The 27,281-nt window shown below is 19.4% G+C and overlaps 6 protein-coding genes across 6 annotated transcripts; 5 read left to right on the forward strand and 1 right to left on the reverse strand.

Moving 5' to 3' along the window:
* Positions 1-2,409: 2,409 nt before the first annotated feature.
* PADL01_0318900 (protein phosphatase inhibitor 2) lies at positions 2,410-3,359 on the forward strand (the record flags this gene model as incomplete). The annotated part of the gene is made up of 5 exons (XM_028684869.1): positions 2,410-2,438; positions 2,593-2,701; positions 2,823-2,885; positions 3,017-3,153; positions 3,263-3,359. The coding sequence occupies 5 exons, from the start codon at positions 2,410-2,412 to the stop codon at positions 3,357-3,359; spliced, it is 435 nt and encodes a 144-aa protein (XP_028536603.1).
* Positions 3,360-5,325: 1,966 nt separating this feature from the next.
* PADL01_0319000 (SNARE protein) lies at positions 5,326-6,649 on the forward strand (the record flags this gene model as incomplete). The annotated part of the gene is made up of 6 exons (XM_028684880.1): positions 5,326-5,492; positions 5,657-5,763; positions 5,931-6,017; positions 6,128-6,274; positions 6,399-6,442; positions 6,536-6,649. 6 exons carry the CDS (start codon positions 5,326-5,328, stop codon positions 6,647-6,649), a joined length of 666 nt encoding a protein of 221 aa, XP_028536604.1.
* An 800-nt stretch (positions 6,650-7,449) lies between these two features.
* PADL01_0319100 (CPW-WPC family protein) lies at positions 7,450-9,087 on the forward strand (the record flags this gene model as incomplete). Its single annotated transcript, XM_028684892.1, has 1 exon — positions 7,450-9,087. One exon carries the CDS (start codon positions 7,450-7,452, stop codon positions 9,085-9,087), a length of 1,638 nt encoding a protein of 545 aa, XP_028536605.1.
* A 1,540-nt stretch (positions 9,088-10,627) lies between these two features.
* Positions 10,628-12,235, forward strand: PADL01_0319200 (T-complex protein 1 subunit epsilon; the record flags this gene model as incomplete). The annotated part of the gene is made up of 1 exon (XM_028684903.1): positions 10,628-12,235. One exon carries the CDS (start codon positions 10,628-10,630, stop codon positions 12,233-12,235), a length of 1,608 nt encoding a protein of 535 aa, XP_028536606.1.
* An 869-nt stretch (positions 12,236-13,104) lies between these two features.
* On the reverse strand, positions 13,105-22,356 carry PADL01_0319300 (oocyst capsule protein; the record flags this gene model as incomplete). The annotated part of the gene is made up of 1 exon (XM_028684914.1): positions 13,105-22,356. One exon carries the CDS (start codon positions 22,354-22,356, stop codon positions 13,105-13,107), a length of 9,252 nt encoding a protein of 3,083 aa, XP_028536607.1.
* Positions 22,357-25,563: 3,207 nt separating this feature from the next.
* Positions 25,564-26,832, forward strand: PADL01_0319400 (nicotinamidase, putative; the record flags this gene model as incomplete). The annotated part of the gene is made up of 1 exon (XM_028684925.1): positions 25,564-26,832. The coding sequence occupies one exon, from the start codon at positions 25,564-25,566 to the stop codon at positions 26,830-26,832; it is 1,269 nt and encodes a 422-aa protein (XP_028536608.1).
* Positions 26,833-27,281: the final 449 nt, after the last annotated feature.

A 27,281-nucleotide genomic window follows, 5' to 3' on the forward strand; every position in this document is an offset into this window, starting at 1 on the left:
TGTATAAATATGTATGTAATATATGTAAAGGACTCAATAAATAAATATAAAAATATATATATATTTCAAATATGTGTTGTTTTAATACAAAAAAAAAAAATAATATAAAATACAAAAAAATCAATAAAGATTTATATATATATGTATTAATTTAAATATATAAATATAAACAATTTATATTTAAACTAAATAATGTATCATAATTATAATATTTTAATTATATATATATATAATGTTTTATAAATAAGACTTCATAATTTTTTTTATTTTTTTAATGAAGGAAAATTTCTTATTTTTTTATATTTTTCATATATTTCATATTTTTCTCATTTTTTTTATGTTTTCTTATGTATTCTTCTTTTTTTTTTTTTTTTTATGTTTACTTATTTGTTCTTATTTTTTTTCTTTTTATATATTTGCTTATTAATTTGTAATAATTTATAATTATTTCTATATTTCTATATTTTTTTTTTTTTTTTTTTTTTTTTTTCTATTTTATCATACTTTTTAATATTTGTATGCATACAACAAATAATTAATATATAAATATATATATCATATGTATTTTTTTTTCCTTTTTTTTTATGTTATTCTCATATAAAACGGATATGAAAAAAATTAAGGGAATATAAGTAAAAGAATAAAAATATATATATTTATATATATATTATATATAATATATATATATGTTTTTTTTTTTTTATTTATTCATAAATATAACAAATTAATTTAAAAAAATAAATAAATAAATTTTAACTTATTGAATATTTAAAGAAAAAAAAAAAAAAAAAAATATATTTTATATAATAAAATGACATTTATACAATGTAATTTTATGAGTATAAAAAGGTGTTGTTCTCCTTTTTTCATGCATTTTTATATCAAGGGGTTAAGGAAAAAATAAAGGATATTTAAAAATAACATATTGTGAAATTATAAAAAGAAAAAAATAAATTAAGACCAACGGCAATAACATCATTATCATCATATATATTATATGTAACCACAGAAAGCTAATCATACGACTGATATATGTTCTTTACTCATAATATTTTTTTTTATTTATATTGTGCCTTTATTTTTTGATATTTTATATGTAATGTATGAGAAGTGTTCAGTAAGCTGAATATTCATAGTAGACGTTCAATATATATAAACAAAAAAAAAAAAAAAAAAAAAATTCTTGTTATTTTTTTTAATTTTTCTTTATATGTCTTTAATTTATAATGGTCGATTTTTATTTAATTAGAAAAAAGGACACCTTACATTTCTTATAAAGAAAATAATACTTTGATATCTTTTTAGTTTTAATATATTTATAATAGCCGTTTTATAAATACAAAAATTTACACACATATTAATTATAACATACTACACAAAATGGGTATATAAAAAATATATAAAGTTGTCATATATATGTAATATATATATATATATGAGAAAAAACGGATGAAGTTTTATTACTTCATTTTATAAATCCCTTTTGAATTAAAAAATAATATGAAACATATCAAACGGATATATGAAAATTATTCAAAAGGAGGTATATTAAAATAATTAAAATATATACATATAATTTTATGTACATAATTATAAACCCATAAAAATATTACATATATTATATATATATATATATATATATATATATATATATTATATAATGCTCTAATAAATGTCTTAAAATATAAATTCCACGAAAGGTAAAATAAATATATATATTTTATCAATAAAAAAAATTTCAAGTTAAATATATTTTCTTTTTTAATAATTATATTATATTTTCTTATATTATATATATATATATATAATATAAATATTATATCTTTCCTTTTGCTTCTGGCTAATAAAATCTTTTTACACTCATGAAAAAAAAATATATATGCATATAATTATATATTTTAATGCTACAATATTAATTGGAATATAAGAACAAACATTATACAATAAAAAATACATACACATATATATATATATATATATATATAATATATATATTTATATATTACCTATTTATTTCACACCTTTTAAACAAATAAATATTATACTATATAAATTTTTTTTTTTTTTTTTTTTTTTTTTTTTTTTTTTTTTTTTTTCTTGTTTTTGAAATGAGTAAAATTTAAGATTAATTAATATATATGCTTTTGATTATATTGTAAAAATAATTACATTTTTTCAAAAAAATATATCTTATAATTACAAGTATAATATATTAAATAAATATAATTATACATATACATTTTTTTTTATTTTATATTATTTCATTTTGCGATAATTATACTTGTTTTCCCCTTTGTTTTGTATTATTAAAAAAAAAAAAAAAAAAAAAAAAAAGAAAAAAAAAAAAAGGAGAAAATATAAAATTCGTTTATATAATACTAATGAAAATATGAATTAATAAGACAAATAATGAAAAAAAAAGTTGATAAATCCGTTACGTAATATAAACAAATAAAAGAATGAAACATTAATATATATATATATATATTACACATAATTAATATTACTTATTTATAATTATGATATATGCATACATTTCTTTATATTACAATTAAATATTCTAAATAATATGTTTTCTTTTTATACATATAGAAAAAAAACAATATCATGGGATGAAGTAACAATAAATGAACAAGATAAAGAAAGAGGTTCAAGGATGAAAATATTAGAGCCTAATACCCCCTTCAATTTTATTTTAATGGTAAAACTCTTGTATATAATAATGTAACATTATTAGAAGTAACATGTTGTGTGTTTATAAATAATATATATATATATATATATATATATTTATATTTTATTTATTTTTTTTTTCATTATAGGATAGTGCTTCAGAAGATGAAGCATCAAAATATGGGGATGTGAAAGGAAGTAATGAAGAACAAGTAATATTAACATTTAAAAATTTTTTATAATTTTGTGAAATATGATAAACATATGTTTATATATATATATGTATATATGTGTGTGTTAATTTATATATTTCTTTTTATTTTATTTATTTTTTTTTTTCAAGAATAATATTGCTGATGATTTGATAAATAAATTAAATCAACTTGTAGAAAAGCAAGAAAATAAAGGAGTCTCAAATATTGACTTTAAGGAGAAAAGAAAAATGCATTACAATGAATATAAGATGTTACAAAAATTAAGGTATATATACACATGGACATTTTATATTTTCACTAAAATGAAAAATATATATATATATATATATATATATGTATATGTTTTTATTTATTTATATTTTATCTTAATACAGAAAATCTGGAACATTAGAAGATATTGATGAAGAATATAACCCAGATAATAAAGATTCAAATTGTGATAATAGTAATATGAATGAATCCGAAGAATAAGCAACTCAATATATATAACAATTGTAATATTAATATTGTAATAAAAGAAGAAGAAAAAAAAAAAAAAAAATTATGTTATGTGTAATTTTTAAACGTGTTCTTATTTTATAAGACATATATTATATAGGTACTATATTAAAATATAAATGTGATTATAAATGACATTATTATAATTTTTTTTAAAAAAAAACATAAATATATACATAACATATTATTTAAATTTAGATATATGAATAGTTTTATATACTTTAATAATTATATAGGTGTTTCAAAAGAATTTCCTTGTTACATTGCTTGCAATTTCGTTGTAATTTCTTTATAATTATTTTTATGATTTTTTTTTTTTTTTTTTTTTTTTTTTTAATATTTCTGTTTTCATATTTTAGATATTTTTTTCTTTCTATCATTATATTTTATTTTATTTTATTTTATTTATTTTTTTAAATTCAAAAATATATCATAAAGGTTAACATTTTAAAAATGTACATTGATATATATAAATATAAACATATTAAATATATTTATATATATATGTATATGTTAATTGTTGTGTCCTTTAATAATTCTTAAATATTTAATGGACATAGAATAAATTAGGAACCTATTTAAAAAATAAATAAAAAATAATCTCATATGAATATCCCATTTTAAATAGAAATATGTATATATGATATATATATATATATATATATATATATATATATATATATATATATGTTCATTAATTATATTTCTATTTTGATTGTTCATAAAAAAAAAAGGTCATTAAACTGAAGAATTGAATACAGATCATATTTATAATTCCATAAAATAGACACACGAATGTATAATATGCATACATATACAACATATGTATAATTTCTTTATTCATAAATGAATACCAATAAAGGAGCATAGAGTCTTATATTAAAATATATTTTACATATATATATAATATATATATATTAAAATTTTTCTGTTTTTTTAAACTTGAAAATTATTTTATTTAAATAAAGAAAGAACATTTTTTAAATCGTATATTTTATTTAAAAAAAACTTACAGAATATACAATTTTTATATAAATATTATTTGAAATTTTTTTTTTTTTTTTTGCCCTTACCTCAACAAAATTTTTTTAATATCATTTAAAAAATATTACATATATATATATATATATATATATGCTTTATATTTATTTATATTGAAAAGAAATTTGTTTTTTTTTTCTTTTTTTTTTTTTAATAATAAAAAATAAAGATATCTCAATTTTGATTTATATATATCATTAAATGAAAAAAAAATAATAAATAAATAAATTAAAAGAAAAAGAAAAGGAACGAAAGCATTTATATATATAAAACAATACAATATAAAAGAATTACTTTTATTTTTTTCATTTTTTTTTTTTTTTTTTTTGTTTTTATATTTTATATTTTTATTTTATTTTGTATTTCCCTACACGTAAAATGAGAAGAAAATATTTTATACTAATAATTTATTTAATATATATATATATTTTTAATATGAGAAAACGGTTTCATCAAAAAATTTGTTTCATATATTAAAATATGTATGTATATAATATTTTTTTATTTATTTATATATTTATATATTTATTTTTATTTAATTTTATTTCAATACAGTTTCTAAAGATCTGTTAATCTTAATTTTTTTATGCCATAATGTATATAAATAAATATTTATTTATTTATTTATGATTTGTGTGTTTATTTATTTATTTTTTTTTTTTTTTTTCAGATAATAAATAAATAATAATATAAATTACATATTTTTTATATGTTTAAAAATATATATAATATATTTATATATATATATATATAAGATGATCCATAAAATATAATAATATATATATTATGTGTATACATATATAAGTGCTATTGGGTTTAATTTCTATTTATTTTATCTTTTCCTTTTCTTTTTTTATTTAAAAAAAATATATAAAGAAGAAAACAATAAAAAAGAAAAATGTGCGATGTAGTATTACTTTGTAGGGTTAGTGATGGAATGACTTTGGTCGAAACAAATAGTGAGACAAAAAGTATTGCACATAAATTAGAATTAAAAAAGTTATGTAAAAAATTATACTCTTTTCCAAATTTATCAACTGTTACATCTAACAATTTTAATTACCAGTAAAAAAAAAAAAAAAAAAAAAAAAAAACAAATTAAATTATTATTATATAATATTAAGATATAGGTTTATATGTTTTGAAAATTTTGTTTTCTATTATTATATTTTTTAAATTTTATCTTTTATATTTTTTATTATTTTATTATTTTTTTTTTTTTTTTTCAGTTTTCTTATTGAAAATGGCATAGCTTATATAGCTGTATTTCCTGTTACGTACCCAAAAAAATTAGCTTTTTTATTTTTGAACGATATTTGTAAACAATTTAATGAAGGTTATTATAAAATAAAATAAAATAATTGTGTGATAAAATACAAATAAAATATGTATATACAAATATATTATAAATTAAACTACAACGCTTTAACAAAGTTTTATGGGATAATATCTAATTATTACATATATATATATATTAATTTATATTTTATTTATTTTTTACAGAACTTATGATACAATATGGAACGCATTCAATAGATTATCGGTCAATTATAGAGACGATAGAAAAGCCATATTCATTTATTAAATTTGGTAATACAAATATGTAACATACATTAATATGTTAGCTATCTTCCTTTTTATATTCTTTGTGTTATGATTTTTTTATTTATTATTATTTTTTATTTTTTTTTTTTTTATAGATAGAAAAATTACAAAAATAAAACAAGAATATAAAGACCCTCGTTCTAATATAGCAATAAAAAAATTAAATGAAAGTTTAAATGAAGTTAGTAGCATTATGAAGAAGAATATAGACGATATATTGATGAGGGGAGAAAATTTAGAAGGTATAGAAAATTAATATATTTAGAATAAAAAGGAAATATGTGTGTACATAAATATAAATATATATGTACATATATATATGTTTTTTTTTTTTTTTTTTTTTTTTTTTTTTTTTTTTCTTCTTAGATGTTGGAAGAAAGGCATTTAATCTAAAATATGAATCAGAAAAGGTAAAAATTTAAAAGAACATATATATATATATATGTATGTATATTTATTTTTATTATGTCTTTATTTTATATCTGTTTGTATCATTTTTATAGTTTAAGAAGGTTTCCAGGGTATTAAATCTAAAATATGCATTATATCAATATGGGATATTGGCATCAATAGTTATATTTTTTTTTTTAATTATAATTTTTAAAAATTATTTTTAATTATATGTGTATAAATATGCTATATATATATATATATATATATATATATATGTGAATATGTTTCCATTTTTAATTTTTTTTTTTTATTTTATTTTTCTTTTTGAATGTTTTTGTAATAAAATATAACATTAATATGTATATATTATATATATATATATATATATATATATATATATATTTAATAAATTATAATATATTTGATTTTATAAAAATTAAACTCCTATAAAACTACTTTTTGGTAATAAATAATTTCATAATTTACAATAAACAGTTATATAAAATAATATTATAATTTACAATAGTTATAATGAGTGTCTGAAAGAAAATTATAGAAATAAAAGTTAAAAGGAGCTCATTAATATACTTAATTTGTGATTGGTTTTTCTATTTTAATAAAATATATATATATTTATTTATTTTATTTTGTGTAATTACATATAAATATATATATATATATATATATATATTTATTTATTTAGACATAGAACAAATGGGGAGAAAGTAATAAATATTCTTTTAATATGTTTCTTTTTAGTTGATAAGTAGAAATATTCTTATAATCACTCTTTTTGTCAAACTGTCCAAATTGGATATATGTAAGTTTTTCTTTTAAAAATATATATATAAATATATATATATATATATATATATATATGTTCAGTTATATTTTTTGTTAATTATTTAAAGACATCATAGTTGTTATATAGAATGATTGTATATATTTCTAAATAAAAAAGAGGATTTATACATATATATATATATATATATATATATGTGCATTTTTTTTTATATGTATGATTATGAAATTTAGTATTTTTTCTGTTGTAATTTGTTTTGTTATTTTAGCTTATTCAGCTAGCTTAAATAGCCAAAAGGAAAAAAAGAAAAAAAGCGATATACATATCGAAAGCAATAAAATTGATAAAAATATAAAAAAATTCGACTATGGTACATTGAAGAAAAAATTTCACTTAAACGATAAGGATGATAATATAAAGGATGTTAAGAAATATAACGAAATAGAAGAAAATGAAAAAAATAAGAAACCTGAAGGAATATCATTAAGCTTGAAAAAAACAAATTCTCTTGAAGAAACATTACAACAAATAAATAATGAATATAATAAATGTATTGATATGATTGAAAAAGAGATTCAGGATAATGTAGATAACAAAGAAAGTTTAAAAGTAAAAAGCGAATTAGAAAAATTATGCGTAATAAAAAAAGAAAAAGATGAAAAAGAAGAATATGAGAAATATAAACAGATGAAAGAAAAATCTATGCAAATGAATATGGATATTGAAAAAGAAGAAAGAAAAAAAATAAATGATGAAATAAAATCTCAATTAGGTATATCTAGTAAAATAGAAGTATCAAATGAAGTTTTAAATGAATCATTGTCTGAAATAAAAAATTGCATAAGAAATTATAGAGAAAAATGTCCGCTTAACTGGAAAATAAATGAAGATAATAAAGAATATTGTATGGCACCTGAATCATATAAAGGACCATGTGAAAAAAAATTAATAACTAATTTAGATATAAGTGAGAAAATTAAAATAGAAAAAAAATGTTATATATTTTGGCCATGTGAAAATAATTGTATACAAGATTTCGAAATATCTATATGTCCTTTAGAATGGACAATGAAAAATGAAGAATATTGTATATCCCCTGAAAATTATGTAGGGAATTGTTTGAATAAAATTAATTTCATAAATATGACAAATAAAGAAAAAGCTATTTATTCTAATTTATGTGATGTGAGATGGCCATGTAAAAAAAAATGTGAACATGATTATTCTGTTCTTTGTCCATATGAATGGATTGAAGGACATGATGGATATTGTTTTCCTACACGTAATTATAAAGGAAATTGTAAAAATAAAATATATTTAAAACATTTAGATAAAATAATGAAGCAGACATATGAACAGAAATGTCAATTCAGTTATCCTTGTATTAATTCTTGTGAAAAAAATTATGATGATTTATGTCCTAACTTATGGATATCAATAAATGGAAATGAATGTGCTCCATCTGAATATTATAATGGAAGTTGTAAAGAAAATTATATTTTTAAAAAAAAAAATGTTGAAGAAAAGAAAATGTTTGAAAAGATATGTGAAGTATCTTATCCATGTTTCAAAAAATGTAAAAGAAATTATTCATACAGTTGTCCTATTGGATGGAAAGAAACTTTATCTTTTTGCTTAGCGCCTAATTCATATAAATTCAATTGCAAGAAATTAATAAAAAATGATATGAACGAAAAGGAAAAAAAAGAAATCAGTAAAAAGTGTCACATTTTTTGGCCTTGTGAAAATTATGAAATACTTTTAAAAAAATTAATTTATAATAATATGACAGAGAAAGATTATTTATCGATAGTTAATGGGCCTGTTGATAATACAACAGGTAAAGTCATATATATTTAAAATAAAAAATTTAGGTAATAAAAATGAAACAAATATATAGTCACATATATATATATATATAGAAAGGATTAAATGAAACATATGGAAAAATATACCTAACGAAAAATAATATATATGATATATGATGTCATATGGTATGATATATGGTTTTAATTTTTTTTTTTTTTTTTTTTTTTTTTTTTATTTCCCCCATAAATAAATATTATATATATATATATATATAAATACATTTAAATTGTTTTTATTTCATATTACAATATTTTTATATTTTTTTGTTTCCTTAAATTTTTATCATGCTCCTTATCAATTCATATGTGTATTTATATAAATCATTAAGTAAATTTATATATTATTTAACAGGTAATGGTGTGTATTAATAAAGAAAAACTTAAAAAACAGGAAAATAAATAAATAAATAAATAAATATAAATATATATATATATATATAATATTAATAAACCGAATAATAAATAAAAAAATTAATAACATCACAATGTTCAGGTTTTTTCTTCTTGTCAGTTCTTTAAATTCCAAAAAAAAAAAAAAAAAAATAAAAAATAAAATAATAATAATAATAATAATAAATTAATAAATAATTATATAAAATTACATACTATAAAAGATGCTGTTTTAATATACATATTATGGACATAATAAACCTCTAAAAAAATAATAAAGTAAATTTTTGTTATAATTTATAATATTCACAATGTACATATAATTATTTTATTTTTTGTATAAAAATAAAACTGTTTTTCTTATGACTTTACATATAAAAATATCGCTTGTGATATTTATATATAATATAGTATATAAAAAATATTATAATATAATATAATATAATATAATATATATATATATATATTATATATAAGTTCATTATTGTATGTTATTTAAAATTTATATAGTATAATATATTTTATATATATATATATATATATATATATATATATATCATTTTATAAATATATATTTATAGCATATGTTCATTTATCTATTTTCTTAAAAAAAAAAAAGAAAAAAAAAAATATATACTTTATATTATACAGAATAAAAAAATATATTAATTAAAAAAATGTATAATTAAATATATTATATATCTATTTATATATCCTTAATGTAAATTTTTTTTTTTCCCATTTTTTTTTTTCTTTTTTTTGAAGAAATTAAAATTCTTCAATATTTATGTATATAAAAATATTATTACTAAAATTTAACATATATTTTGAAAGATAATAAATATATATATATATATTTTATGTTATATACATGTATAGTCTACAATCATATGTAAATATATATATATTAAATATAATTAATGAAAAATATTAAACATTTGTAATAATATAAGGGAAGAAAAGAAAAACTCCTTTAAAAGATATAAGTTTTTTTTTTTTTTTTTTTTTTTTGTATTATCCTATTAAATATAAAAAGATTTATATAATAATAATAATATATATATATATATATATATATATATATATATATATAGGTATATATTTATTTATTCATTTACATTTAATATTAAATATATTTCCAAATGAATATTGCTATCGATGAGTATGGTCAACCCTTTGTTATATTAAGGGAAGAAGAAAAGAAACGAATTAAAGGAATTGAGGCCCATAAGAGTAACATATTAGCAGCTAAGGTAGTAGCTGATATATTGAAAAGTTCTATAGGGCCAAGAGGTATGGATAAAATAATAGTAAGTGAAGATAATAATGTAACTGTTACAAATGACGGAGCAACTATACTAGAGAAAATCGATGTACAACATGAATGTGCAAAATTATTAGTGGAATTATCAAAAAGTCAAGATAATGAAATTGGAGATGGTACTACAGGAGTAGTTATTATAGCAGGTGTATTATTAGAAGAAGCTTATGCATTAATTGATAAAGGAATACATCCTTTAAGAATAGCTGATGGATTTGAGAATGCTTGTAATATTGCATTAAAAGTTATAGAAGAGATTGCTTTAACAGTAGATATTGAAGAAAATGATCATAAAATATTAAAGAAACTAGCTAAAACTTCTTTAAGTTCAAAAATAGTATCAAGTAAAAAAGATTTATTATCAAATATTGTTGTAGATGCTGTTTTATCAGTAGCAGATATGAAAAGAAAAGATGTTCGTTTTGATTTAATAAAGATAGAAGGTAAAACTGGAGGATTATTAGAAGAATCAACTTTAATAAAAGGGATTGTTTTAAATAAAGAATTATCTCATTCTCAAATGATTAAAGAAGTTCGTAATGCAAAAATTGCTATTTTAACATGTCCATTTGAACCACCTAAACCAAAAATAAAACATAAATTAAATATAACCAATGTAGAAGCATATAGAGATTTACAAGCTATAGAAAAGAAATATTTCTATGATATGGTAGATTCTCTTAAAAAAGCAGGAGCAAATTTTGTTATATGCCAATGGGGTTTTGACGATGAAGCTAATTATTTATTATTAAAAGAAAATATCCCAGCTATCAGATGGGTTGGAGGTGTTGAAATGGAATTAATAGCTATTGCTACAGGTGGAAAAATTATACCAAGATTTGAAGATATTGATGAATCTAAATTAGGTAAAGCAGATTTAATTCGAGAAATTAGTCATGGAACTGTAAATAATCCTATGGTATATATTGAAGGTTGTTCTAATACTAAAGCAATAACTATTTTATTAAGAGGAGGTAATCAAATGATGATTGAAGAATGTGAAAGAAGTGTTCATGATGCTCTTTGTTCTGTTCGTAATTTAATTAGAGATAACCGTATTTTACCAGGTGGAGGTTCTAGCGAAATATATGCTGCTCTAGAAATAGAAAAAGTTGCTGATAAATGTAAAGGTATAGAACAATATGCTATCAGAGCATTTGGTAATGCATTATTATCTATACCTATTAACTTATGTAATAATATGGGTCTAAATAGTATTGATATTATTTCAGAAATTAAAACCAAAATTATTCAAGACAAAACAAAAAATCTAGGTATCGATTGTCTAAATTATAAAGTAGATGATATGATTGAAAGAGGAATATTTGAAACCTTTAATTCTAAATATAACCAATTTTCTTTGGCTACACAAGTTGTTAAAATGATATTAAAAATTGACGATGTTATAGCTCCAAACGACTTCAATTAAAAATATATGTTATACATATATATATATATATATATATATATATATATATATATATATATATATATATTTATTTATTTATTTATTATTTTCTCATTTTTTATTTACATTTGACACACAATTCTATTACACATTGTTAAATTAAAAAAAAGAAAAAAAAAAAAAAAAATTACCTAATTAATTATTTTTTAACACAATAACATTATATAATGCAACTTCATTATATTTTTATTATGAACTTAAAAACTTATGTATATATGTTAATTCATTAAATAAATCTTTTATAAATTATAAAAAAAAAAAAAAACATATACATATAGATATATTTTTTTTTTAGATATATAAATTATTACAAATAAATATCCCATATTTATGTTAAGATAATTATTTCCCCAATGAACTATTTATATATATATATATATATATAACAATTTTAAATATTTTATATCCATGAAATTTTTATATATTACAAGAATAATTAAACTTATGTAAGTATTTATTTCCTTTAAAAAAAATTATTTCATTTTTTTATAAGCGTTATAATTATTTATGCATTTATGTTTTTATTTTCAAATAAAGAAATTTTTTTTTTTTTTTTTAAAGTTTATATATATATGTGTGTGTATGTAGGTTAAGAATATTTCTTATGAAAAAAAAAAAAAAAAATTATGAGAAACAAAAATATTATATATATATATATATATATTATATTTATATTTATGTCATTTTAAAATGTTTAAAATATATGATTATATAGTTACATGATTACATGATTATATGATTAAATAATTCTATTTATGAATCGTGTAAAAATAAAAATAAAATACATACATATATATATATTTATATATATACCATTTAGTGATTAGTTATTAAACTAATAACCTTCTACTTCTTAATAAATTTCTACAATTTTGTTTGTTCGTAGAAGAACAGTGAGTCATTTCTACAATTCGATTTGAAGATTTCTTTGCACGATATTCAGTTATTATACTATTTGCATTAATACGTGGATAATTTATTGTATTCAAAGGTAATGTTTGTTCTGCATAGGGTAAGATGATGTTGTTACTACGACTGTTATCTTTTGATAGGGAGGTTCCTAACCAATTCTTATTATTTATATTATAATCATCATTTTTGGATTTTATTTTTACTATATGCTTCATAATTGTGATCTGATATTTTCCTTTTTTAACTTTGCTATAAGATAATAAAATAATATTTTTCACTAACATTGGTTCCATTTCATTTCCATAAATATCCTTTCCTATGAAATTATTATCATCTATTACTTCAATTTCATATTCTCCTATTTGTAAATTATGAGCAACTATCTTGATTTTCTGAGATTTTTCAAAACTTTCATCTTGTTCTCCATCTAAATATTTTAAAACTATATAATAGTATTCTTCCCCTATTATCTCATCAGCAGTACTTATATGAATTATTTCTGGATATGTATGAACATCTACATAATATCTTAATTCTCTATTATCGTCCAAGAACCAGGCATTATCTATTATTGTTTTGATATAATCATTTTTTATTTGTGGTCCACTAATGATAGATGGATAATAAAAACCATTCAAGACTTGTACACTATATCTTCCATTTTTTATATCATCTAAACTTCCTTCTATAATTTTTTTGAAGGAACATGTTTCGCCATTTCCGTTATCCAATAAGTAAACGTAGGATCTGAAAAAGGTTTTCTGTTTCTTTGGTTCGACAACACTTGGTGATATTACATCATTTTCATCATTTTCTTCCTTTTCACCCTTTTCATCCTTTTCAATTTCCTTATAACATATATTTTTTCCTTCCAACATTGCGTACACACGTTCAATAACTATTTCATATACATCATCTTTTAAATTTGTCCCACTCAATTTGATAATATCCTCTATGCCAGTCTCCTTTAAGTCAGTTTTATCTTCACTACTAAAATCGTCCATAATATATTTTCCGTCCTTCACCGTTATGTAGTATACTCCTGGTTTCATAAAATAATTATGAACTATAACCATTTCATTCACTTTATTCGTGCCTACATTTTCTAGATGCGTATTTGTTATTAACATACGATATCCTACGTTATTTGTTGCATTCTCTTTATCTAACTCTTCAAAAAAAGAATTATCTCGAATGGTTATTATGTCATGTATACCATAATTAATCATGTCGTCTATTTTCTCTTTAGAAATTTGAACATAATATAAACCATTTTGTGGTTTAGCATATAATAATTTTATTAAATCGGAAAAAAACTTTTCTTCATCCTCCTTAAATAAATCAACGTTGTAAACTGAAGAAGCAACTCCACCTCCACCTAGCGGTTTATAAACCTTACCATCTATTATTATTATAGAATGTGTTGAATTATAAAGATTTTTATTTGACACAAAATGTATTATTTTATTATCAATAGGATTTGGTATATTTCCTTGCAATGATCTATTTACTGATAGATAATATCCTTTTTCATCTTTATCAGTTTTGTTATATAATATATCGTCTTTTCTTTTTTCCTTTTCATCATATTTTTTTCTATCCATAACTTTTATGTAATACATTCCTCCAGTATGTTCTTTTTTAGGTATACTCCATGCTTTGTTTATACATTTTTTAAGTATTTCATCATTTTCTTGTGCTGCACTATTTCTTATAGGTTGAATGATATACTCTCCATTTATCATATGTATCTTATACCTTCCATTTTTTATTTTATTAACACTTTCAAATTCTATAATTTTTTTAAATTGTGACAAACCAATTTTATCACCAGCAGTTATATTTTCAATAATACATACATAAGAGGTAGGTGGTAACAAAGTATTTGATGGTTTTAAACTATCTGATGATATAATATCTGTTAAACCATTTATGATGAAATTTTCATATGATTTAATTTCTTTATCTAAATGTATACGTTTTTCAATTTTCAATTCATATAAACCATCTTTTATTGTATTCTTGTCAATCAAATGTGAACCCTCTTCAATCATTCGCTTAAGAAAAGATTCTTCTAATATACATTCTCCTTCGATACAAGTTCCAACAAATTTTCCATGTACAACTTGTACATTACATATACTGGAACTTAAATTATTAGTCAACAAAATGTAGGAATTTCTAAATAATTCACCCGATGTGCTACTATTTTGAGGAAGTTGACTGATATTAATTAAACAGTCTACTTTTCTAACATAACTGATTTGTGGAATCACAACTTTTTGTTCATTTTTTTGTATATTTTCATTCTTATCAATTATTGATAAAACTTTTGGGATATCAAGAATATGTGTATTTTTTCTTATTTTCTCAATATTCAAATCAATATTAAAGTCTCTTTTTCTTGCATCCATTTTTATAATTTTTTTCTTATTTTCGTTATAGTCCATTCCATTTTTATCTACACGCACTACATGCATATTCTTTTCAGGGTTTATAGAACGAATATTGTCCATTATATCTACATTCTCTAAAATATTCACATAATAATCTCCATTTATTAATGTTACTTTCTTAAGAATATTTTTGTATATGACATCAAAGATATTTCTAGTTAACAATACATCTACATTTCGGTCTATCATATATTCTGTTCCTATAACTCTTAGAGACATTTGGCCTTCATGAATAACACATTTTGTAAATACAACAAAATAAAATTTTTCTTTTGGTAGATTTTCTTTACTTGGGTCAGCACATTCTATGATTAATAAAAATGGATTCCATTTTTCTTTTTTATCACCACTTATTGGTTTCACAACAATTTCGGGTTCCTTCTCCTTTTCAGACAAAGCATTATCACTACTACTATTATTACTACTACTATTATTGCTATTATCATTATTATTATTATTACCGTTGGTGTTATTTTTATCTCCTGGAACAACACTTTCGTCAACCAAACATACCACAAACTCATTATTAAATATATCCCTTATTATCACCCTTATTAATTCATAACTCTTAATAAATTCTAAACCATATACTGTACACACCTTATTATCTTCTTCCAACTTATTATGTACTAATGACAAATCTATTGTGTTACTTTTAAATATACTTCTACTAAATGGAATGTTGATATACTCCAAATGTTTTAATTTTCTTGGATATTTATAAGACATATAATCATCAATTATATGTGTGCTCATATTATACAAATACGATTTTAAAGTAAATATTGGTTTGACCACCATATAAGGGTCTTCATGTAATTTAATTGAATCTGAACATACATATATTAAATATTTAACAATACTATCATTTTTAGTATCTTCCTTATTTATATTCTTTACTTGTATCGATATCTTATCCTCATCAATAGGTAATAAAATGTTATTATTCTTTACCTCATATACTGGCCTTACTGGCATGGGCTCAAGGATTTGACGAGTTATTTCACCATCCTTTTCATATTGAATAAAATAATTATTAAATTCATATAATCCATTTTTCAAATATTGCACGAACACATTTTTACAAACGAAATAAATGGAATAAGGCTCCAAATTAAAATCTTTTACAAAAGAATTATCATAATTTTTACGAGGATAACAATTTAAAATTAACTGATTTTTATTATCTAAGGAATTACCTATTATACGTATATAAGAAACTTCTTCCACTGATGAAAAATTATATGGAGACAAAACAAGAATGGCACTCAAGTATTTCTCTTTCATATAATTTTGACCCTCATATAAAAATACATTATTAAATGAAAAATGTGAATCTGGTTTTTTCTTTATATAAATCTCTTCATTATCTGTATAGGTAAAACTTGGATAATGATATGTTAAAATATTATGAGGCAATTCTAAATATCCCCTGTTTGTAAAAAAAGAATTGTTACATCCATCATTATTATAAATATAATCTTCCATATAATGTTGTACATCCCATAATTCTCTTATCAACAATTCATCTTTTGATGTAGGTATATATTTTATTATATTCGTGTATAACTTTGTATTAAATAACACCAAAGATTCTTTCATATTTTCGACATTATTTAACATTTCTCTATTGATATATATCATATTGTCTTTTATGATAATCATATTATTATTTTTATTTCCATCTTTCAATTCATTTATTTCTAAATATATCGATGATTCTTTTAAAGCAGATATAACTTGAGGTGGTATAGATACGAAATAATAAATTAACGTCTTCAATTCATCTCTTGTTAATGTATCAAAAAATTGCTTGTTCAACGTATAAGGTAATATATTACTTTGTAAATCACCAAACAGATTTGCCAAATCGTCTTTCTTAAAATGACATATTTCGATGATTTCTTTAAATATCGCACCTCTATTTATACAATAATAATTATCATACCATATGTTAGATATTAAAGAATTTTTATCATTCATTAAATGTAATTGATTATTATTCAGATATAATGTGCCACAAGTATTTAAACTATACGTTCCAACAGAAGTAGCCACCTCGTGAACTATCATTTGGACTGTGTTATATATATCTGGATGCATAACCTTTCCTCCTAATTTTATATTATATCTATTAGATATTATACTTGCATAATTATTTACCACATGAGAGAGTACTTCATTCTTTGTAAATAAAATGTCCTTTCTTTGATTATTCTCTAAATAAGATACATAAAATGGAGAATAATGTACATTATAAGAAAATTCTGGATAATTATCACACACCTGTAACCCATTATTATAATGATTACATGTAAGCCTTTTATTATAATATGTCTCAAAGGTTCTAATTCTTTCATTGTTTGGGTCTTCAGTATCTATTAATAATAATAAATTAAATGGATGAACAAAAAATGTTTGATATTCGACATTCAATTCTTTAACTACTTTATCTCCTTTTTTAGATACAAAAATGATTTTCTCTAACATGAAAATGGAATTATTATTTAGTATATCTAAATAGGTATTAAATATTATTTCTGACTTCCTATAATTTACAGGTTCACCTGCATGTACCAATAAAAATCTTTTCATTTCTAAAGTTTCCTTTTTATTTGATTTTCCAACAAATGGGTATGATAAATTTCTGTATAAAAAGTATACCATATAATCCATACTATTATCACTCTCTTCTTGTATCTTTATAATATTATCAAGTAATGTTCTGTTCATAGTTATCGTTACTAATATCCCATTACTATCAGCAGCTGTAAAAAAATTACTTATAACATTTTCATTATGATCAATCATATCTAAGTTTATACATTCCATATGTGGATGTTCACTTGGTATCATTTTTGATATATATCCAGATTTTGACATTATTAATTGTATTATATCTAATATCTCATCCTCTCCATATTCACATATATCAATAGATTCTATAGGTCTTTCTAACAATTTCTGTATTATATTATTTGCCTTAGTTATCATGTTTCTATTATCTGAAGGTATATATACTTCACTGTCATTACTAATATATTTATATAAAATAAAATATTTAAGGGCATTTTCTACTTCATCCACAAAATTAGAACAACATAGAATTTTCTTTTTTATCAATAATACATCCAATTGTGACATATGATACATCATTTGGTTGATATCATGTTGTTTATTATTATATTTGAACTCATCTACATATACGAAATATTTTATCTCAGCAAAGGGAGTTGTGTAATTATAATTATCATTTGTCGACGTTGTACTTGAATTATTATTTATATATTGAGAACTTAACTTATATGAAGATGTTAATTCAACTATATATGCTGCCAATAATGATATCTCGTTTAATAATTCTTCAAAAGAGGTCGTGTGCCTATCAATAGATATACCAAATTTTTCTTTTAATAATTCGTGCACAGTTTCTATATTCTCTTTATCTTGTTTTGGTAATTGACCTATATTACTGATAACATTAGAATCTATTAAACGTATTCCAGTTAAATCATAAAAGAATGTATAAAAGTCATAATTATTAAACAAATATGCTACTTTAAACATCAAAATGTAAACATTAGAATAATATTTATTAGGATATTTCAAATTCTTATGAGCATAAAGCAAATTCTGATTATATTCATCAATACTAACATTCAATTTGTATACCTTAATAGGCTTTAATGGGATTCCATGAGATTCATATATCCTCATTTCAACTAAATCAAACACATCTAATGACCCTTTATCACGTTTATAAAAATTTAAATATATCTTATTCTTATTATTGCCTATGAAATATTTACCCATTTTACCTTTCAATAATACTTCTATAATCATATTTATTGCCTCACAATTTAATGAACCATTCACTAATATATTGAACTTGTTCATTAAATATGCATATGCACCTAAACATTCATAAGTATAAGGAGATACGTTCACAAATGGGTTCTGATTTGAAGACATAGATGGTACTGATGGTATGACAGATATGCTTTCATTATATACCCCCTCCTCTTTCTCATCATAAAAGTATATATAATCATTCATAAATTTCATATACACATTCTTCTTTATCTTATTATAATTTACATTAATTTGACCAAAGGGATATAATGATATATCATCATTCTTGGATGTTTGCACATGTATGTTTAATTCATTGTTATATATTAACTCATTATATATTTTTATATTATATTCTTTTAATTCTAATAATGATTCATAATTATAAAAATTGTCATCATCATCATCACCATCACCACCATCAACCAAATTATGCGATGCGTTCCTCACAGAAGAATTAAAAATTATTTTCTCACGACTAGAATGCATCATATTATTGTGCATATTTGTATACAAACTGTTACTATAATGGGTTAAAATATGTTCCTCCTTATGAGAACTCAAATTTGATGTATATTCAACTTGTAACATTTCTTCGTGTCTTTCATTAAAATTGGTTAAGAAAGAAAGTTTAAAATTACCATGTAAATCTTTTATAACATTTGGTACTTCCGTATTATTAATCAACACTTTAGATGTTATAAGGAGACAACGATTTATATATTCCTTACATACCTTATCATTATAATTAATAGGGAGAAATATATTTGGTATTATAGGTACATAAGGTATCAAAACACAATAATACGATTCTGTTATTTCAGTATGAGTTTCATCCGTTAATACTATTTCAGGATATGGATTGATACTTAACGTATGTACTCTTAATAATCTAGTATCAAATATATATGAAAATGTATACTCAGGAAAACATATAGTAGATAATCCATTATTATTCTCTATACATATTTTACTTATAGCTATATAATCGTAATTGTCTTCTATTACTATTGGCTCTGTGTTGGTACAATTCTCGATACAATTTATTGAAAATGATATTTTTTTTAATTCAAAATCTACAAATGTTTCTGTTCTATCACTTTTACGTCCAACTACTACGATACTTATGACACTGTTATTATTTACATATTTTGGTACAAACTTTTTTAATGTATCTACATTTTTTTTATCTAAATGTGCATGTACATATACAGAATATACAAATATTTCATTATAAACAAGCTCAATACTAACTTCATCAAATAAGGTTTTGTTCGTTATATGTTGTTTAATCATAATATCATCAGATAAATGAAATTCTTGATAATATAAAGTCATGTTACAATCTAATTCATATGTATAATACATTGTAGATATGTTAGAATAACTATTAGCAATTCTCATAATGTAACATTTATTTTTTAATGAACTTTTTAATTTATTATTTATATATATACTAAATTCACGAGCTATAGATTCTAATATTATTAAACATATTTCTGTTGATGATTCTCTTAGTATTAATTGATTATTTACTATTTGTGCATATACATTTGTACCATACTCTGAAATAAAATCTTTCTCTTTTTTAATTACAACGTTATTGTTTAATCCAATAGTTTCTACATTAAATTCGAAATTCAATGAATTTAATAAGACTGCTAATTCTAAGGCATATATTCCGTTATGTAGTTGATTCATATCTGCACTACCATCTGGTAAATACAAACCAGTAGTATAATATAACATTTTTTCATTTGATATGTTATTATATTGTGCATATAATTGAAATAAAATTCTGAACATGTGCACATATTCCATTCTATTGTACATATTATTTTTATATATATATTTGGCTTTTGAAAGAATACGATGAATATTGATTTTAATTAAACTTCCTCGAACAGTACCTCTAGATATATAATAACTATTGTCATACATTAAGGGAAGGTTTATATTTTGATTATTAATAATTTGTATTAGTTGATCACTGTCTTTTTGTTCGAATGAGATCATTATAGCATTCTTAAATTTTATATTCTCATCACCAACCTTTTTGTTCATACTTAATTTATTCATAAATTTATCTACTAAATATACATGATAACAATGAACATTTGACGACGTAATATCATAATGAATATTATATTTCTCTGAATGAGTCATAATAACTCCAGAACATGGAGATACCAATTCATGATAATTTTCATATAATGTTTGATAATTTTCAATAGTACTAGAACTTATTTCAGAATGGAAAAATAAAAATTTGTTAAATAAGTTTTGTCCATTAACAAAAGATTTTTGAGGATATGTTAATCTATTTTTCTTGTCACTTTTAGTTTTATGTATAATATTATTTTCCATATTATTCAAACTTATTTCTCTTGTAAAATCATCACATGATCTGCAATGACATCCTTTTCCAATATCATAATCTTGGTTATATATTAAGTCTGAAACTTCTATAATAATATTATAGTTTAATGAGGGAATGTTTTTAAACGAGAAAAACACAGCTCTATGCTTGTTAAATTTTCCCATTAAAGTATGTACTGATATGATATCACTTTTTTCCTTTTGAACTAACATAATCTTGACACTATGTCCACTTATTCCATCTTTCACAAGGATATTGTAGTCAGTAGTTTCACATATATTTTCATAATCAATTACACATGTATTCCCAAAGGAATAAATATCCAAAGTGTATCTCTTTTGCTTAGGTAACAATTTGGATTTCTTTAAATTCCTTGAATTATAATTGTTAATAGGATCTAACTGAACCTCACCAACACCAGAAGAGAATACAATGCCTATAAGGCAAGCAAATAAAATATTATATATATTAAAAATATGCATTTTACATAAATTAAAAAATATAAAATTAAAAAAAAAAAAAAAAAAAAAAAAATATATATATATATATTATTATATATATATTTATTTAAATATATAAGTACTTAATTATATATTTAAAATCTTCTACAAAGATATGAAGTTTAAAACTAATTAAAGTCAAAATATTTAAAAAAAATTTTTTTAATATATAAATAAATATATTATTAAAAAAAAAAATTATTAAAATAATATATGTTTTTATATTATTTAAAGTACTTTAACCTATATTTAAATATTTATTTTGGGGAATATATCGTATATATATATAATTTTTCTTTTAAATAAAGGTTAAATAGGTGTAATTTTTTGGTATAATTTTTCAAAAATAATCATTTTTTATAATATTAAGCCTTTATTTTTATAGTATTTTTAGTTGTTTTTATTATTTATTTTTTTTTTTCAGTTAGCCAAAAAGATAATTTTTGTCTATTGCAGCATAATTTTTTTTTTTTCCTATTTCAGGTAGCTAAATGTTGTATTTTTTTTTTTTTTTTTCTAGGTAGCCAAAATTTGTATTTCTTTTTTTTTTTTTTTTTTTTTTCGTAATGAGAAAAGGATTATTTATTTTGTTATCTACATGATTTAAAAAATGTGTTTATTATATTTTTTAGAAGGATACACTTTAATAGAATATGTTAATGGTTGCATTATATATAATTGGTTGTACACATATTATTTTATAATATTTATGTTAATTGTAACATTTTATGAAGCATTAATAAAAGAACAAAATAAATCAAATAAAATAAAATCATTTTATATTTATTTCATATTTAAAAAATGTTTTACAAATAAATATAAGATAATTTTTTTTTGTATTTCCATATGATAAATGGAGTTATATAGTGGTATTATACTTGAACGCAATTGCAAAAGGCACATTTTTTATGATATATATATAAGTATTTTTTTTTTTTTTTCGTATCATTTTTTTGGATATTAACAAAAAAAATAATAAATAAAATGAATAAAAAGAATAGGTTTCCATTGATGCTACAAAATAGTACAATATTTAGATAATTATCTATATTTTGTATATTCTCCTTTTTTATTTATTTAAACATGAATTATAAAATTTTTTTATATGAAATATATAATTACACTTTTTTTTTTTTTTTTTTTTTTTTTTTTTTACATTCCTCCTCTGGTAATCGAATATAATATGGAAATAATTTTTAAAAGGTGTTATATATATATATATATATATATATATATATATATATTTATTTATTAATTTACATTTTTAATAAGATATTTCCTTAAAATATAAAAGTTTTATTTTTAATGTAGATATATAAATATTACATTTTTGAAATATTAGCAATTTTGTTTTACATATTTTTACCTTTTAAATATTATATATCTACAATAAAATAACGAAATATTTAATTATGTGGTACTTTTGTTATAAGAGAAAAAAAAAAATAACAATAAATAAAATGAATACGTGAAAAATTATCTCAACTTAGGATTATGTGTATGGTTTTTCATTTTATTAATATTATACATATTTGTATTTTAAGTGAATGATTATAAAAGTAGGTGCCTCAAAAAATACACACACACATATATATAGTTTAATAATTCACGTATAATATAATAAATAGAAAGTGAACTATATTTGATATTTAGATAAAAGTGACTTTAAAGCATATGTTATTTTACAATAATATAAATGAAATATATAAAGAACAATATACTTATTTCATAAGTGTTATTGATAAGTGAGCTGTTCTTTTTTTTCTTTTTATGATATTTATGTGGAACATAAATTTTTACGAAACCTTTTATTACCTTTTTTTTTAGTACTTTATTATTTTCATCTTCTTTTATTCTTTATTGCCATTAGTATTGTTTACAGAAAAGGGTGATAAAAAAATATATATGAATTAAAATACAACCCAAATATATTATTGCATTTTGTATGGTATATTAAAAATAAAATTATTTTTGATAGATGAAAGAAAAGATTAAAAAAAAAAAAAAAAAAGAAAGAAGAAAAAAAGAAGGGATGAAATAAAGAGTAACATAATTGTTTATATATATATATATATATATATATATATTTTAATTTACGTTTAACTAATAATAATATTAATTATTATAAGAGAAATAATATATATAAATAAAGGTTAAAGAAGGGTTGTATTTATATATATATTAAAAATAAAGGTTTTTATTTATATACTTTTTATTATATTGAACAATTAAAATAATATAATATATATATATATATTATATGTATTTATTTATTTATTTATATATAGTTCATTTTTCTATATACTAATATTTTATTTCATTTATAAGTATTATATTTTTCACAATTAATTAAAAAAAAAAAAATTTAGGAATATTGCGTTGGGAACTATTTTCATAGTATTGGAAATTTGAATTATAAAATAAGGTTCAATTTTTTTTTCTTTTAACTCTCTTAAAATCATATATTAAAAGTGTTCATATATATTATATGATATGTAAAATTATTTATATTATATATATATATGTAGGAATCTACATAATAATATATAGAAATTTATACTATATATATATATATAGATATATTTTTTAATGTTTAGTTTTTTTATATATGTGTAATTATATAGAAATGAGTTAATGCAATATTTTTACAAAAATTACAAAAGAATTTATAAAAAAAAAGAAAGAAAATAAACAAACAAATAAATAAATATATATATATATATAATATAATATAATATAATATAATATAATATAATATAATATAATATAATATAATATAATATAATATAATATAATTGAGTTTAATATAATTAAATAATATAATATAATATATTTAAATAATATATAATTTAATATAATATAATATATTTTTATAATTGTAATTTTTCAAAAAAATCATAATTTTTAAATATATATATTAAAAAAAAAAAAAAAAAAAATTACATGTTTATATATAAACATCATAATTTATAATTTTCTTTTTTATTTTTAATATAATTAATTTTGAAAACAAATTTCACCTTTTCCCTCCTTAAAAAAAAAAAAAAAAAAAAAAAAAAAAAAGTACAATTTGTTTGCACATTGTAAATTATATTATAAATATTGTAGAAAGTGAAAAAAAAAAAAAATAAAAATTAAAATTAAAAATAAAATATGTAATTTTCTTATAAAATTAAAAAAAAAAAAAAAATGAAATGCCTTGTTATAGTTGACGCACAAAATGACTTTTTACCCAACGGATCATTTAATTCAAAAGCTGAGTATTTTGATGTTATAGATAAAATTAATAATGTAAGATTAAATTTATATAAATGTTCAGAAGAAAATTTATTAAAATTAAAAGATTGTAAAGATATTATAGAAGAGAAAGGAGGAAGAAAATATGAACATATGTATGAAGATCAGGATATTGTAGAATATTCAAAATGTCATAATATCATAGATGATGAAAATAATAATGAGGACATATATTTATTTCCAATGAATGAAAATATACATAATAATATTAATGGTTATCCCCATGATTGTATGAATAATATATATAATAATAATAATAATGAAATAAATAATAATTGTAATAATAATTATTATAACAATGTTGTTAATTTATCAAATCATATAGAACATGTAGATGATACAATAGATTATAATAATATAAAAAGTAATAGTGATAATTCAAAATTTGGTATGTCCATTATAACCATTGATTATCATCCTGCCATGCATATTTCTTTTGCAGAAACTCATAGATTGATATATGAAAAAATTTGTAATAACAATTTAAAATATAATAATAATATAAATAATAATTCCAATATGAATGGTTATGCTATGAATAATTCAGAAAATTCATGTATTAATAATAATGAAAAGGACGAGATTGAAAAAATGGATGTAAATAACAATTTAATAATAGAAGAAACAGAAAGAGAAACATATTTGAAAAAAAATAATATCCATAATTTAAGTGATGTTCTTAATAATATTGATAAAATAAAATCATCACAAATAATATATAAAAATATTAAAAGTAAAAATGATATTATGGAATATCATAAAATAAATTTTTTAAATGAAAATATAGATGTATGGCCTGTACATTGTGTTAAAAATACATATGGATGTAAAGTACATAACAAACTTATCAGACATATAAATGATATTATTATTAAAAAGGCAAGAACAGAAAATAAAGATAGTCATACAATATTTGAAAATGAACAAGTAAATACAAATATACAGAAATTATTAAAACAAAAGAATATCACATCTGTATATGTCTGTGGTTTTATTTTTGAATATTGTGTTAAAGAAACAGCACTCAGCTTTTTAAATCAGGGGTATGAAACTTATATTGTTGAAGATGCAACAGCTTATTTATTTGACCGACAGGAAGATAAATTATTTTTACAAAATAAAGGAGTCAAATTTATTAACTCATCAAAACTTTTGTCTTAACCTGTAAAAATTTTAATATATATATATATATAGTATTGTGTTTATATATATTTCATCTTGTTATTTAATTAGGTATATTTTTTTTTTTTTTTTTTTCTTTTCATTTTATTTAATAAGTTTTTGAAAATGGCTATATTTTAAAGAATAATAATTTTTTATATTCCGTTGTGTAATTTGAAATTGTATATAAATTTATTTTTAAAAGAAATAAATTATTACATACATATATGCACATATATATATATATATATATATATATATGTTTTTATTTATTCGTGTGTGTGTAAGGATTATTCTATTATTATTATGTTATGCGCATTTTTAATCTTTGTTTTACCAAAAAAAAATTAGTTATAATTTATTAAAAAAAAAAAAAAAAAAAGGGGACTTTTTTTTATATTATATAAACATATAGAATGTGTACTTTTTCATATTAATATATTTTTAAA

Source organism: Plasmodium sp. gorilla clade G2 (assembly GCF_900097015.1).
Source record: "Plasmodium sp. gorilla clade G2 genome assembly, chromosome: 3".
In the NCBI taxonomy this organism is placed as follows: domain Eukaryota; phylum Apicomplexa; class Aconoidasida; order Haemosporida; family Plasmodiidae; genus Plasmodium; species Plasmodium adleri (nom. inval.).